Below are 17,814 nucleotides of genomic sequence, written 5' to 3' on the forward strand. Positions count from 1 at the left end.
GCAGTGGCCAGGGTGCAACCCTGAGAGGAGAAGGGGTAAAGACACTCCACTGCGGGAATGCTTGTGTTCTTGGAGTTGCCTCCCAGGCTATGGGAATACTCCACACCAAGGCAGCTAAGCAATGGTAGGGTGTCCACACCAAGCCAAGCAGCCCAGGCAGGCAGATGATGAGTGCAGAGCAGGGACACGGAGGATCATGCAAGTGGAAGAAAGAGGCCCCCCTCTGCCTGGTGCACCAGCTCGGTCAGCCAGAGCAAGGGATCCCCCAGAGAGCCTGCGCATATGTGTGTAAAGTGGCAGCAGGCAGCAGGCAAATGCAGATGGGCCCTGATGGAACAGCTTCCAATGGACAGGCACATCTGCCAGGGGTTGCAGAGGGCTCAGAAAACACAGCTCCTGACCCCTCAAAGTGGTGGCAGGTGGAATCTGTGATGAAATACTACCACTATGTGATGACAAAAGCCCACCCTATCAAATAGCATGAAGAAGTATATTAACACTCCAGACAAGAAGGAAAATGACAAGTACCCAGAAATCAATCCTTAAGTCACAGAAACTTACAATCTAAATCACAGAGAACAAAATATTTATCATAAAGAAACTCAATGAGTTACAAGAAAACTCAAAAAAAAACCAGTTTCATGATCTCAGAAATAAAATTAATGAACAGAGGGAATTCTTCACAAAAGAGATTTGAACTACAAAAAAAAAAAAAAACCCAATCAGAAACATTGGAGATGAAAAACACAATGAATGAGATAAAGAAAAATCTAGAGTCCTTAACAAAAAAGCTGACATGATGGAGGACAGAATCAGTAATTTAGAGGATAGAAATAGAGAAATGCTGCAGTTGGATGAGGAGAGAGAACTAAAATGAAAAAGGACTGAAGAAATTCTCCAAGAAATACCTGACTCAATTAGGAAATGCAACATAAGGATTACAGGTATTCCAGAGGGAGAAGAGCAGGGGGAAAGGAGCAGAGAGCTTATTCAAAGAAATAAAGCAACTATTAACGGACCTAAAAGGAGAAATTAACAGTAACACAATAATAGTAGGGGACCTCAACATCCCTCTTACATCAATGGATAGATCATCCAGACAGAAAGTCAACAAGTCAATAGTGAATATTAAAGGACAAACTAGACCAGATGGACTTAATAGAAATATACAGAACACTCCATCCAAAATCAGCAGAATACACATTCTTCTTATGTGCACAGGGAACATTCTCAGAGATAGAGCATATGTTTGGAAACAAGGCAAACCACAACAAATTTAAGAAGATTGAAATCACATCAAGCATCTTTTCCGACCATAATGCTATGAAAGCAGAAATCAACTACAAGAAAAAGGCTGAGAAAGTGAAAAATATGTGGAGACTAAACAATATACTACTGAACAACCAATGGATCAATGAAAAAATTAAAGGAGAAATCGAAAAATATCTGGAGACAAATGAAAATGAAAATACACCATACCAACTCATTTGGGATGCAGCAAAAGCGGTCCTAAGAGGGAAATTCATAGCAATACAGGCCCACCTTAACAAACAAGAAAAATCTCAAATAAATAATCTTAAACTACACCTATTAGAACTGGAAAAAGAACAATAAAAAAAGTCCAAAATCAGCAGAAGGAAGGAAATAATAAAAATTAGAGCAGAAATAAATGAAATTGAAACAACAACAACAACAAAAACAGTAGAAAGCATCAATAAAACTAAGAGCTGGTTCTCTGAGAAGATAAACAAAATTGGCAAACCCTTAGCTAGACTCACTAAGAACAAAAGAGAGAAGGTTCAAATAAATAAAATTAGAAATAAAAGAGGAGAAATTACAATAGATACTACAGAAATACAAAAGATTATAAGAGAATATTATAAAAAACTATATGCCCACAAATTGGGCAATCTAGAAGAAATTAATAAATGCTAAACTCATACAACCTCCCAAAATGAAATCAAGAAGAAATAGAGAATCTGAATAGACCAATCACAAGTAAAGAGATTGAAACAGTAATCAAAAACCTCCTCCAAAATAAAGTTCAGGAGCAGATGACTTCTCTAGAGAATTCTACCAAACATTCAAAGATTTCATACTTATCTTTCTCAAACTGTTCCAAAAAATTGAAGAAGATGTAACACTTCCAAACTCATTCTATGAAACCAACGTTACCCTGATCCCAAAGCCAGACAAGGACAACACAAAGAAGGAAAATTACAGGCCAATATCACTGAGGAACATAGATGCAAAAATCCTCAACAAAATATTGGCAAACTGAACACAGCAATACGTTAAAAGGACCATATACCATGATCAAGTGGGATTTATACCAAGGACATGAGGATGGTTCAACATCTGCAAATCAATGTTATACACTACATTAACAAAATGAGGAATAAAAACCACATGATCATCTCCATAGATGCAGAGAGAGCATTTGACAAGATTCAAAATCCAATTATGATAAAAAAAAAAACTCTCAATAAAATGCATATAGAAGGAAAGTACCTCAACATAATAAAGGCCATATATGAAAAACCCACAGCCAGCATCATACTCAACTGGGAAAAACTGACAGCCAATCCTCTGAGAACAGGAACAAAACAAGAGTGCCCACTCTCACCACTCTTATTCAGCATAGTACTGGAGAGTTTGTCCAGAGCAATTAGGCAAGAAAAAGAAATAAAAGATATCCAAATTGGCAAGGAAGAAGTGAAACTCTTGCTGTTTGCAGATGACATGGTTCTATATATAGAAAACCCTAAAGAATACATTGAAAAACTTAGAAATAATCAGCAACTACAGCAAAGGTGCAGGGTACAAGATCAACTTACAAAAATCAGTTGCATTTCTATATACTAATAACAAACTAACAGAAAGACAACTCAAGAATATAATCTCATTTACAATCATAACAAAAAGAATAACATATCTAGGAATAAATTTAACCAAGGAGGTGAAAGATCTATACAATGAAGACTGTAATAGACTACTGAAAGACATCGACGGTGACTTAAAGAAATGGAATGATATTCCATGCACATGGACTGGAAGAATAAACATAGTTAAAGTGTCCGTATTACCTAAAGCAGTCTACAGATTCAATGCAATCCCAATCAGAATCCCAATGATATTCTTCATGGAAATAGAACAAAGAATCCTAAAATTCATATGGGGCAACAAAAGACTCCAAATAGCTAAAGCAATACTGAGAAAAAATAACCAAACTGGAGACATCACAATCCCTGACTTCAAAATATATTATAAAGCTATAGTAATCAAAACAGCAGGGTAATGGTAGGAAAGCAGGCACACAGATCAATGGAACAGAATTGAAAGCCGAGAAATAAAACCACACATCTGCAGACAGATAATCTTCAACAAAGGAGCCAAGAACACACAGTGGAGAAAGGAAAATCTCTTCAATAAATGGTGTTGGGAAAACTGAACAGCCAGATGCAAAAGAATGAGAGTATACCATTATCTTTTGCCATACACAAAAATTAACTCAAAATGGATTAAAGCCTTGAAGGTAAGACATGAAACCATAAAACTCCTTGAAGAATATATAGGCAGTGCACTCTTTGAGATCCATCTTAGAAGCATCTTGTCAAATACTGTGTCTACTCAGGGAAGGGAAACAAAAGAAAAAATAAACAAATAGGGCTACATCAGGCTAAAGAGCTTCCTCAAGGCAAAGGATACCAGGAACAAAATGAAAAGACAATCCACCAACTGGGAGAAAATATTTGCAAATCATATATCCAACAAGGGGTTAATTTCCAAAATAGGTAAAGAACTCACACAACTCAACAACGAAAAAACAAACAACCCAATCAAAAACTGGGCAGAGGACATGAGCAGACATTTTTCCAAAGAAGATATACAGATGGCAAATAGGCACACGAACAGATGTTCAACATCACTAATCACTAGCAAAATGCAAATTAAAACTGCAGTGGGATATCACCTCACACCAGTCAGAATGGCTATAACTACCAAGACAAAAAATAATAAATGTTGGAGTGGATGTGGAGAGAAGGGAACCCTCACACACTGCTGGTGGGAACGCAAACTGGTGCAGCCACTATGGAAAGCAGTATGGAGATTTCTCAGAAAAATTAAAAATAGAAATACCATTCTATCCAGTTATCCCACTACCAGGCATTTATCCAAAGAACCTGAAATCAACAATTCAAAGAGACTTACGTACCCCTATGTTCTTTGCATTATTATTCACAATAGCCAAGAGTAGAAGCAACCCAAGTGCCTATTGACTGATGAATTGATAAAGAAGATATGGTGTATATATATACAGTAGAATACTACTCAGCCATATAAAAGACAAAATTGTCCCATTTTCTACAACAGGGATGTAACCAGAGAGTATTATGTTAAGCAAAATAAACCAGACGGAGAAACACAAACACCATATGATTTCACTCATATGTGAAAGATAAAAAAACACATGGACAAAGAGAACAGGTTAGTCGTTACCAGAGGGGGAGTGGGTTGGGAGGTGAGTGAAAGAGGTAAAGGGGCACATTTATCTGGTGACTGACAAATAATAATGTACAACTGAAATTTCACAATGTTATAAACTATTATAACGTCTATAAAATAATTTTTAAAAATGAATAGGCTATGGTAGATAATACATTTCCTTAATCCATACCCACATATTTCATAAGATCTTTGGCACCATATTATTTGTATGAATTTAAAACACACACCCAAAACAACATAATCGAGTTTTCTAAGTTACACATGTATCTAAAGACATATACCAAAATATAAGAGATCAGCTGCCTAGGAAGTATGAGGAATGAGGAAAAAGATAAGGAGTTTGGGGATTGAAGCTAAAAGGGAAAAATTAAATAATAACATGTCATGAACTGAAAGTAGTTACTAACTCAATTATCTACTTCCTAAAACAAAATGGTGGTGGATAAGGTGGAATGTGTGAAGGAAGAAAAAAAGGAAAACCCTGCCTAGAAGTATTATATATCACTTTTACTCCTATTCCATTGATGATAACTTGTGACATGGCCATATCTAAATGCAAGGGGGTCCTGAGCTGGGCAGGTGCCTCCCAGAGACAACTCTCCACGCAGTAGAATAGGGAGCACACGTGTTTGGTGGATAGCTGGATTTTCTGCTTACCTGCTAAAACCTGCCGAACTTAAGAACATGTTCAAAGATTTACAGTAAAAGGAATTTGCCAACCAGCAGATTCAGCTCAGATAAAGCTAAGTTGCTATTATTAATACTTTGCATTGATTTTCACATTTAATTCTTACAGTAACCCTCTGAAATAGGTGCTACCATAATTCAAAATTACAAATGAAGGAACTGAGACTTCAAGAGGCCATGTAGCTTGCCCAATGTCACACAGCCTGCAAGCAACAGAGCAGGGATGCCAAAGTCTAACTTTTTGAAGTCTTTTGATTCTCCCAGCTCCAGGGGACACATGCAAGCTCTCTGAATGGTCCTTCAATACCTTTCTCTCTTGGTTTATGTTGAGGAGAAAGCAATGCTCACCCTACCCGCCTTTACACTGAGAAGAGGGAGTGGGGGTGTTGCAAGCGTACTGCAACTCTCTACGGAGAGATCTCCTTTCCTCTCCTCTCCTCTCTCTCTGCCACCTTCTCCCCTTTGTAAGCTGGAAGTGGGTGATCTACAAATCCTGCTTCACAGTCTCTAGGTCTGCCTTGCACAGATGAGCTTTGTTCTCACATCTTTAGGATATTAGGGAACTATTGTGTCAGCCCCTATGGTAGAGTTCTCAGCCCTTGGAACCTTGTTGTATTTTCGATTTTCACCACTGGACTGTAAACCTCCTTGGAGGCAGTCTAGTGCAACAAATGTCTGTCAAGAGTCTGCTGTGTGAGGTGCCGTGGTGGGCATGGAGATATGAAATGAATAAGTCATAGCCTGAGCCCTGAGGAGCTAGCACTCTAGAGCAGCATGTCCAGTAGAACTTCCTGGGATCACAGAAATGTTCTGTATTTGGATAGTTCAATATGGTAGCCAGTAGTCGTTTGTGGCTATTGAGTCTTAAGATGTGGCCAGGAGAACTGTGGAACTGAGCGTTTGATATTATTTAATTTTAATTAAGTTAGACTTCAGTAGCCACACACGGCTAGCGGCTATCACATGGGGCAGCACAGATTTAGAGGGAGAGTTGGCAATTCTTTGATTTTCTGAGATAAGAGCAGTGATACAGGTGTCCACAGGTGCCACGGGAGCACAGAGGAGAGACATTTAGCTCAGCCTGAGTGCAGAAAGAAGTAGGACCAGGAAGCTTTCCAGAAAGAAATGATGATGGGACAGAATGCTAAATGTATGCAAATGTATAACCTAGTAATTTCATTCCTAGGCCTATGCCCTTGAGACAGGCATGCTTCTGTGCATCAGAGACATGTACAAAAATGTTCATAGCAGCGTTTTTCATAATAGCCAAAAAACAGAAACAACCAGAATACTCATCAACACTGGAATGGGTAAACAAATTGTCATATATTTTATATAATAGGAAGTATACATTAACAAAAACTTTTTAAAAAACAAAATATATAGCTATATGTATAATGAAAAACTTAGTTAAGTTAAAGAATGCAAAAACAGAAGAAAACATACTGTATGATATCATTTATATAAAGTTCAAAAATTGGCAAAACTAAAATGATAGTTTCTTAGAAGGCATATTTAGGTGATAAAAGCAAAAAAGAAAAGCAAGACAGTGAGTACATAGGCTGAGCGTCGCCTTTGGGAACAGAGTGGGGATGGAAGTGGGGAAGGGGCATGGGCGTGGCTTCTGGGGAGTTAGTATTGTTTTGTAACTTGGGTGGTGGCTAACACGCATTTGCTTTGTAAGCTTCGTTCAAGTTGTACATTTCTTTTACGCCTTTAGGTTAGTATATTATTTTTTATAGTAAAAAGTCTTTAAGATGAATATTCTGTTTTTAGAGAATTAATATTGAATAGGATCATTAAGAACAGCTCTTCTGTGAGCCCATGATGTAATTTCATCATTCTAATCTTAAGTAAACAAGTGGTTGTAACTTTTTTATACCAGAATTTTTTGAGTTTTTAAAAACATTTCTGCCTCTTCCCCATAATGGTAGTTAAATTAATTCTTTGTTTTGAGGCTTGAGAGCAGATTTTTAAAAAATTATTTTATTAAATAAAATTGAAAATTGCATCTGGCTATTGGGAGACTGGGAATTTACAATGTCACAGCTTAGTTTTTTGACAAACATAGATTTCAGTCTGCCATAGAAATTGATTCTTTTCCAATCTAGAGACCGCAGGATGTTCTGATCTTGGACAAGATTGCTAGTAGAAAAAAATGGATGACACTGGGTACATCATGTCCCTCATTTTTCTTTGCCAGTTTAAATAATGCTTAGAGCAGATTACAGCATCAGTTCTTCAAGTTGTCCTCCTTGGGACTTCCTTTCTACAACCCTTGATGGGCACTGGATTCCAAAAGTGTCAACTCTTAATTTGTGAAAGGAAAAAGATTGGTCTGGAAAAGAGTAGCTCAATCTGAAAGTAAAAGACTTTTTAAGATGCATCTTACTGTAAATGACAGACCAGTGGCAAACATGACAGTGATGTGTGAAAACCTTTGTTGTAACCATCTAGTAAGATCAAAAAAATGATGGTGTCAAAGCATCTGATTCCATGGAATACCAGGCGTATATTATTGGTTCTGGATACGAACATATGTGGTGGAGCATATTTTCTCCCAAATGCTTTATTCTTATTTTTACTTGTGGCTGCTTCACTTTGATGATAAAATATGTAATTTTGGCAAACCAGATTTTGCATATATTATATTTCTTTAAATATAATTTATACATACAAAAATATTCATGAAATGCACCATCAACGTGACAAAGGATAACAAGAAAGCTGGTGATGAAATGTGTTTTTGACTTGTCTAGCAGTTACCTTGACTATGGGTTTTGCTACTCAGGTGTATCCGGATTTGATGAGCAGAAGCATAATAACCACTGACACCTTTGATGACAGTAATTATTACATAGGCAGGTAAACACCTCACTTAGATATGCATTAACCTTAATGCAATATTATCATGTCCTCAGTCCTTGGTTTGATCTATATATTTAAGAATCCATATGAACCAAATTAGAGATGTCTGGTTAAATACAGATGTGGAAATTGCTAACCTTCCCAAACTTTCCTATATCCCCGTTAATTGTAGGCCAAAAGAAATTCCCTTCTTTTTACCAATACAATGCCTATTAGTCTCCTAGGTTCCCTTCCTGAACACATAAAATTACATGCATAACTATCAGCTGTGAGCAATGTGCTCCCTTGAATGCATTTCCTAGTCCTATTTCCAATAATCTAATCTGATGCTACTTCTCCCCTAATGCTTTTAACTTTTGAACCTTTTGCATTTTATTCTCCTACTCTTCATCCTCCTGCTCTCTTCTTTCTCTAAGCAGCCATAATGACTTCACTTTTTATTGTCTGTTAATATCATTAGGACAAGACAGACCCCTATTAGGCACTTAGTAAAAAGATAATATTTCCTTCTTTGCATAATTTAAAGGAATAGATAGGTTTGTCCAACATCATATTTATTATTAATTAGGTGAACGGTCTAAGATTGCTGTTTTTTAGGTTGGAAAATAAACCAGTCAAAATGAAGCAAACTGCACTGCCCTACATTACTTCCTTATTGTCTCCCCGTCTCATCTTCTGTTTCATAATTTCTCTATGAATCTTATACTTCAGGCATACTCATGTATTCATTCTACCCTCAATACATTCTGCTTCGAATCGGTGGTTCATCTTACTCAGAATTCCTTCATTCCCACTTTTTGTGTTAGTCAGAGTTCCCCAGAGAAATAGAGCCAATAGGATGTATACAGATATATATAGAAGAGGAAATGTATTATGCGAATAGTCTCACATGATTATAGAGGCCAAGAAGTCCCAAGACGTAAAATTAACAATACTTAAATACTGATATAAAGTCAATACATCTTATGTTACATAATAAAGGAAGAAGAGGAAAGAAAAGAAATATATTTGCTTTATATATATATATATGTACATATACACACACAAATGTATTCATAACAAAATGAGGAAATACTCAAGACAATTATAGTCCTCGTTTCTGTAACTGGTCATGTGGTCATAGTTGGTATTTATAACTACCTCCTTCTCCTACCTATTCTGTGTTCCCTTTGCCTTCAGCAAGCATCTCAGCTTATTGTGGTTCTTTACCTGGTGAGGTGACCCAAACCCTCATTCCTGAAGGGTCTAGGCCATTTATGGCCCTACCTGGATTGGGTGGTTGTAGTTTCCCATTGACCTTAATCACAGGGCATGGTAATACTAAGAGACACCCGAATGGATTTCCTGTATTCCAGCCATACTCTTCCTTACCTCCATCATGGAGTAATAGTTCCATTTCCTCCTTGGTAATCATGATCAATCAACCCAGCCAATACCGTAACTCTCTTCTTTACCTGTTTCAGAGGCATGAGAGGCTCCAAGTGGCCAGGTGGCAGTATTAACTTTCAGTTCAATGGAATCATTGTTGTGTCTCCTGATGGAAGCATTCCTCCTTTTGAAACTAAGACCTCTAGACCAGCAAAGCATAAAGCCACAAGAACAGGAAGCAAAAATTTTTGCTAGTGGGTCACTAGGGGTATTAGTGACTGGTGCCACTCCCATTTCCACCCCTTGGTTCATAGACTTACGAATCCTGGCTATCATAGAAAGAGAACCATATACTGAATGCTGATTCAGAGCACATTCAGCTTTCTGTAGAACCTTGCCCCAGCCCTGCAAAGTATTGCCACCTAGCTGGTATTGTAACTGAGTCTTCAAAAGGCCATTCCACAGTCCTATCAAGTCAATTACTTCAGGATGGTGGGGAACATGGTAAGACCAGTGAATTCCATGAGGATGGGCTCACTGTAGCATTTCTTTTGCTGTGATTTGAGTTCCTTGATCAGAAGCAATTCTGTGTGGAGTACCATGACAGTGGATAAGGCATTCTATAAGTCTATGGATGGTAGTTTTGGCAGAAGCATCGCATGCCAAGAAGGCAGATCCATACCCAGAGTAAGTGTCTATTCCAGTAAAAACAAAGCACTTCCCCTTCCATAATGGAAACAGTCCAATGTAATCAACGTGCCAGCAGGAGGCTGGCTGATCACCCTGGTGAATGGTGCCATATAGGGGCTCAGTGTTAGTCTCTGTTGCTGGCAGATCAGACACTCAGTGGTGGCCATAGCCACACTGGCCTTGGTGAGTGGGGGTCCATGTTGCTGAGCTCATGTGTAACCTCCAACCCTGCCACCATGGTCACTTTGTTCATGAGCCCATTGGGTGATTACAGGGGTGGCTGAGGAAAGAGGCTGACTGGTATCCACAGAACGGGTCATCCTAGTCACTTGGTTATTAAGATCCTCTTCTGCTGAGGCCACCCTTTGGTGAGCATTCATATAGGACATATTTTTTTGCCCACTCACAGAGATCTATTGACACACTTCTTCCCCAAATTTCTTTGTCACGAATTTTCCAATCGTGTTCCTTCCAAGTCCTTGACCATTCAGCCAAACCATTGGCCACAGCCCATGCATCGATACACAGTCACACATGTGGCCTTTTCTCCTTCCAAGCAAAACGAACAACCAGCTGCGCTACTTAAAGTCCTGCCCGCTGCGAGGATTTGCCTTCACCACTGTTCTTAAGGGATATCCCAGGAAGAGGCTGTAGTACTATAGCTGTCCACTTTTGAGTGATGCCTGCGTATTCCACAGAACCTTCTGCCAACCAGGCCTAAGCCTTCTCTTCCTCTGTCAACTGAGGATAGGGAATGCCCCATGAGGTCATGGGTGCAGGCTGGGAGAGAGAAGACAGTGTGACAGGAGTGGGGACCATGGACATTTGGGCCATTTCAAGTAACCTACTTGTGCCTTCAGGGCTCAGGCCCAATCACTTATACACCACTTCCATTTGACTATGTATTGTTGCAAAGCATGCCCAACTTTATGGTTTCGTGAGTCCCGTAACACCCACTTCATGATGGGAAGCTCACGTCACATGGTAACTCAGTGACTGATGGTCAAGTGTTCAGTCTCTACAAAGGCCCAGTAGCAGGCCAAGAGCTGTTTCTCAAAAGGACTGTAGTTATCCACAGCTGATGGCAGGGCCTCCAAAATCCTAAAAGCCTATGTAGCAATTCATCTACTGGGGCCTGCCAAAGGCTCCAGACAGCAGCCCTTTCTGCCACTGCCACTTCAAGCACTATTGGATTTGCCGGATCATATGGCCCAAGTGGCAGAGCTGCTTGCACAGCAACTTGGACCTGTTACAGAGCCTTCTCTGCTTCTGGGCCACACTCAAAACTAGCAGATTTTGGGGTCACTCAGTAAATGGGCCAGAGAAACACACCCAAACAAGGAATATGTTGCCTCTAAAATCCAGAGGCCCACGAGGCATTGTGCCTCTTTATTGGCTGTAGAAGGACCAGATGCAACAACTTATCTCTCATCTTAGAAGGGATATCTCAGCATAGCCCACACTGCGGAACCCCTAGAAATTCCACTGAGGTAAAAGGCCCCTGAATTTTAGTAAGATTTATTTCCCACATGCAAATGTCTTACCAATAAATACAGAGTTGTTGCTACTTCTGGCTCACTGGGTCCAATCAGCATAACGACATGAATGCATCAATATAAAGGACCAGTGTGATATCTTCTGGAAGGGAAAGCCAATCAAGAATGCTGCAAACTAAATTATGAGATAGGGCTGCAGAGCTGATAGGTGTAGTGAAAGATGGGAAGTGCAGGTGAATTGCTGGTCTTGCCAGCTGAAAGTAAACTGCTTCTGCTGTTCTTTATGGACAGAAATGGAGAAAAAGACATTCAAAAACAAATTCCAGAAGAAGACTCAAATCCAGTTTAGAGATGGGAACTTTAAATACCAGAACTTGACCAGTTATGGTGGGCAGAATGGAATAGACAGAAAAGAGGTAAAACATGGACCTCACTATCTACATGAGGCAGGCAAGAAATTGGAGTGGAGAAACTATGCCATGCTGAAGGGTTTAAACAGAGAAGTCTGTGTGCAAAACACTGGGACTGAGAGGAAATGGCAATGTCTGTTCAGGATAAAGAGAGTAATCAGCAAAAACAACAACAACAAATCCTGGGAGTGATGCAAAGTCTGCCAGGTGGTCGTCTGGAACAGGCAACATTGAAGGAACAGGTGGGCACTGAGTCCTGCCAGAATTTGGGAAAAGGACTAGCAAGGCAAGCAGAGTCTGAGTTTAGCAGAAACAGATCTCCTGAGAAAGTAAAACTTAGCTCACACTGAGAGACTAAAAATCTACCCATCATTTGTCAGCCTGGAATGACAGACACAGATAAAGCCAGCTGCAAACTTAACAGAAAATAAGATCTCTCAAGGACACTGAAGCTGTAATGTGTCATAAAAAATTTTTTAAAAAAAAACCTACTTTGAATGACTCCTGCTTTATTAATCACTGAGAAAGTTTATTCTCTAAAATCATAGATTATCAGAGACTTTGCTGTTTAAAATTAAATCAGTAAAAATAAAACACCCTACTCTTGCCTGGAGGGTCTAAGGCACTTTGACACAGAGAATCAGTCTCAACTTACAGCCCAGGTAGAGATTCGAAGAAGGGATTTCTGGATACAAGAGCCTACAGCCATCTTAACTTTGCACTTTCCAAGGACGCACGAGCCTGGGTCTACTTCACACTCCAAACCTGATGTTGACCCCTTTAGCCACAGGCCTGCTTTGCTTTGAGCCTCTCAACATTGCTTCATTTAAGTATCGCCTAAATTCCACCCTTTCGCCAAATCCTCTAGTAGTTCTCTCTTTTCTGTTGCTTGCTGAGATGCCCACCCGCCCGCCGCCCGAGGTTGTTCTGGTGGCAGTCTCCATCCTGCCCTGGGCTGATAAGCCTGATTGCATCAGACAACAGGTTTGCTCCTGGTGATGTTAGGCTGGTTGGGCTGGGACAATTCTAATCAGTCTACTAGAAGGAGACGATGAAGCTCTGTAGAAGCCCAGTTAGAAAAACCAAAGGGGTTGTCGCTTGGGGACAAGGTAAGAGCCCACTGCGGGAATCAGGTTATTAGGATCAGACAAGAAGTAAGTGTGCTTTGGTGCCAGCCTAAGTGTTGGTCTGTTACAGCCTGAGTATCTTTCGCCTCAGTTCACACTGGTCTGAAAATAGGGAGATAGAGTTAGGACAGCAGGGAAAGATTCAGTGGTTTCAACTGAAGAGAGTACTAGGGAGAAGGTAGGACCTGGGAGCTAGCTGGTTGTGACTGAAATCTGGGACCAGTGACGGAATCTCAAGCCCAGCAGTCCCTGACTAGGGCCTTTTCCCGGGGCCTCACACAGGGAGATGCCTGGGAGTTAAATTCTGCAAGGGATAAAGCATCTCCTCCCCACAGACATGTCTTCATCTCTCTGAAGGGAAAAATACTAGGGAGGAAAAGAAGAAAGAGTAGAAGGAGGGGGATAGCCAGTGGAAAAGCCCAAAATAATGGACTTGGAGCAAGGGAAGCACCTTATTCTGAAGCTCTCTGTAGATGCGCTGTGTCATGCTAGAGCTGGAGCCGTGCAAACTAGTGGAAAACCCATCGAGCCTAGTGTACTGGTGATCTTCAGACTTCTTATCATTTTTCTGAGCTACATGTGTACCCCGTGGGAATTGACTCATTTTTTTTCCTTTCTTTCTTTTTTTTTTTAGCATATGAACCCACGATCTCTGTTCAGAGAGCAGAGGTTGGGAACACTGTGTGTTGACTTATTTCGTTCTCTAGAGGATTTGCCTGCAAGTGGCAATGAATGGATCACTGTGAGAACACGACCATATTTTCATCTATGACTGAACTATTCTATTCTGTTCCTGCTCCTTTTAGGGAGAGGAAAGTTGTTCCTAGTTATTTTGGTCTGAAGTTTTTCAAAACTTCCATTACAAACCATAAAGCAGTTTGACTTCTGGGAAGTTCTATTCCAGTTAATAATTTAAAATGTATTTATATGGTGAGGTATGACTCTCTAATGGTTATCTCTTTATAACCTATTTTAAGAAATAGATTTATAACAACAAAATAAACCGTTGCTACGTTTCCTGATTTATGGAACGAGCAGATGCAGAAGGAATTCCTGAGTCAGGTGAGAAGGAGAAGATGACCTCTGAGAGTCAGTTTTAAGATCCCGCGTCTTCAGTTGTATGTGGAGGAACCCACACAAGCCCAAATAAATCTTTAATTCCCAACAAACCCACCAGCGCCATCAGGATAGCCTCTTGTTCAAAAGGTGACAACGTCACCTCACTCTTTTACTGCAACACAAACAAATCCAGACACCCATCCCCCACCACTCTTCCCCACCTCTCCACACATACGCCAACATTTATTTGTTTCTTTTTTTTAACCACTGCTTCAAAAGTGGGAAAGAAACACAGGTTTGTAAGGAGAAAAGTGAATGTGAAAAGTAAATAAATAATTACTAGCAATAACTGTGTTTTACAATGCTTTGCTAAACCAATGGCTTTCAAATTTTTTTTACTGCCACCAATAGTCAGAAGGACATTTTACATCATGTCCTTGGATATGCATACTTAGACATGTTTGTGTATGTATGTAGGTAGAGATAAATGTCGTCAAGTTTCACAAAACACCACATAGGATGCACTAAGTTTTTTATTCTTTCATTTTATAAAATGTTGATCATGAGTCACTAAATTGATATCATGAGCTACTAAATGAGTGGTAAACTGCAGTTTAAAAAGTACTGTTCTCATGGGCAATATTAGCAGACAGTTTTTAGTCTTTATTCCAGAAAATAACCCCAATCAATTTTGTTTTTTAATACCAGACTTCTTGTGTTCAAAGGATCTACTCCTGAGACATTCTTTTGGCGTGTCTCCTTCATATTTGTCTCGAAAGTCCAGAGGTCGATGCAGATATTATTATGTAAGAAAATCAGGGTCATAATCTTCCTTCATTGTTTCTGACATCAGGCCTAGATTTTGAATATCTCTTCTACCCCCAGAAACATTTCTTAAGGTGAAGTCTTTATAAGAACTGGCTTGAAATTTATCCAGCTTGGGCTATTGACTCAGGTGACACCTGCAGAGACTCTCATTGGACTAGAAATGGCTTAGAAAGTGACAGGAAAAAAGGGACAGATTAAATACTTGTGGCAGTTCATAAAATGAAATACAATGCAGCTGTGAAAAAGAATGTCGATCTGTGTGCTATGAACCAACAATATTCAAGTTATATTCTTAGGTTAAAAAGAGTAAGATAAGCACACCGTGTATAGTAGATTTCCACGTGTTTTGAAAGGGGGAACATATGTGCTTATATGTGCATAGGATATTTCTGGAAAGTTCCACAAGATATTAGTAATGGGAATTGCCTCTAGGGAAGAGAAATACAGGACCGGAGGTCTGGGATGATAGAGATTTAGTATTTTTGTATCTTTTCATAGTATTTGAAATTTTTATTTTATGTATACATATATTACTTTTTCAATTAAAAATTGCTAATTTTTAAAGATATGATGGAGGGAGTAATTACTTGCAAACTCATTAAGATGAAGGGAGTTTTCCTGTGAACAGTCACAGAAATAGATGTTTATTGTAACACCAAAATGCATTATCTCTTTTATTTACATATCTTGTACAATTTACAGAGTTTCACATCCATTGCCTGACTTAGTGTTCATGACAACCTTTTGAAATCGGCGGGACAAGTACTAGAAGCCGCACTCTACAAATTAAAAAAAAACCCTGAAACCTAAAGGAGTTAAAATCTAGAGCATATTTTAAGGAAAGAAATTTGGAGTAATTTGCATGATTGTGATATAGTAGAAACCTGAAATTTTACAGTGTTATGAGTTGCCAAGTAGTTTATGAGTAGCAGAATTTTTAAAACCTTTAGCACTAAACATTGACCTCTTAACTAAGAAACTCCTGCATAAAAGAGGAAGGAGGCAGAAAAAAAAAACCCTGCTGAAACTCTTTGTGTAAAATACTCCTAACATTAGAATATAAATGATCAACTAATGACTGGTTGAAAGTTAACATAAAAGAACTTGCATTTGAAACTTCACTATACGGACTCTCACCTTTGAATTAGAACAAACCTAAAATTGCCGAAGTAGACAAAGAGGGAAATTATAAATCATCACTACTAAATCTTGAACAATACCCTAAAGGTTTATGGTCATGGTCATTGTATCTGCCAGTGTCCCCAGACAATCCCAATTTAGACTCCCTGTCCCCAAGTCATTATGGATAGCACCCCTTGCACTCTCAAAAGTATCCTAGTTTGGGTGATAAATTATAGCTCCACCCTATTAAATATCACATTCTAGTCTCATACACCTTCAAGATCTTCGTGTTCTAAAGTTTGGGCTTCATCTCAAAACTAAGAATTACCCTCATTCATGCAAAAGCTCATGCAAAATGATCCACTCTCAGATATGAGTGCATATATGACTCAAATAAAAAATATGTTTCCAAACGCTACCCACCAGCAACACTTGGCTTTATTGAAGAGATTAATATCTAGAAGGGAGTCTCAGGGCCTCATCTGGAAGTTTCGGCATGTGGGGGAGTTAAAAGGGAAATATGAACCAAGCTTGACTTGGTGAGACTTCTGAAGTGGAAGACAAATAACTGATTATACTTAACAGAGTTCTGAAGACAGAGTTCAAAAGGTGAAGCCCCCGCCCTGCTCCAGAGTCCTTCACTTACGTATTCATTTATTTTTTAATATTTAGAGAGTGGCTACTGGAGGCAAGACACTGTCCTAAGAGCTGCATCAGTTTTGTCAATAGTTTTAGGGACTTGAGGCTCAATTACCAGTGGTTTTCAGGAACAGAATACTATACATCAGATCTTGTTGCTTAAACAGCCTCTAAATGCTTTTCTGACTAGCACGCTTCAGAATTTTCATAATTTGTGGTTAGTCTATTCAATGATTAGAAAGATTATTCCCATGGTCAAGATAGGATAAATCATTGCTGTGATTTTTTTTTCACCTTTCAATGTATTTCTTCCTTAGAACAAGCAAATGAATCAGTAGCCAAGCTGCATATCATGGTAACAGCATCTTTACTCAGTAGCGAGCAGATCATCTATCCAGAAAATATAATTACTGAAATCTTAAGGCAATGCCACAGGTTGTTGATACGATGTGTTTGCTAGCTACACTCTCTAAAGCACTTGGCACTTAAGTTGAAGTTATGTAGCATGCGATTACTTGAGGTTTGTGTGTAAACTGTTAAAGGATGTTTTCATTGTTCTTTCACGTTTGGATTTACACTTTTAACAAAATCTTTTCAGAATATATTTTAACATGCATGCACCAAAGGTCATGCTTCCCAGTTCTCTCTCCGAGGCTGTGGGACTTGGTTCTGAATTGGACAGTTTGACTATTCCACTCATTGTTCATGTGCACGTTGACATATGTCTTCTGTTTATTTCTCCTCTTTCTTTGCTTACTTAGAAGTCTTTATTTCCCATCAATTATTCACCAGACTTTTCACAAAAGGAATCCTATGGGTTTTTCTTTCGTTCTAATCATCACTGGTCGAGTGATTACTATCGCTGCCTTCACTGTCACTATCACTGTCACTATCACTTCCATTGTTGTTGTCATTACCAGACTTGCTCTTGCTGTCACTCTCATCACTGCTGTCAGATGCACTGTCACTGCTGTCACTACTGTCACTGCTGTCACTGTCACTGCTGTCACT

General features: G+C 39.2%; 1 protein-coding gene across 1 annotated transcript in view; it reads right to left on the reverse strand.

The window, feature by feature from the left end:
• Positions 1-17,634: 17,634 nt before the first annotated feature.
• The window catches only part of DSPP (dentin sialophosphoprotein), a 5,044-nt gene continuing 4,864 nt past the window's right edge, over positions 17,635-17,814 (reverse strand). The window contains exon 4 of the mRNA XM_046655907.1: positions 17,635-17,814. This exon is cut by the window's right edge and continues 2,073 nt beyond it. Within this exon, the coding sequence (XP_046511863.1) occupies positions 17,635-17,814 (180 nt within the window).

Source organism: Equus quagga, chromosome 3 (assembly GCF_021613505.1).
Source record: "Equus quagga isolate Etosha38 chromosome 3, UCLA_HA_Equagga_1.0, whole genome shotgun sequence".
Taxonomy (NCBI): domain Eukaryota; kingdom Metazoa; phylum Chordata; class Mammalia; order Perissodactyla; family Equidae; genus Equus; species Equus quagga.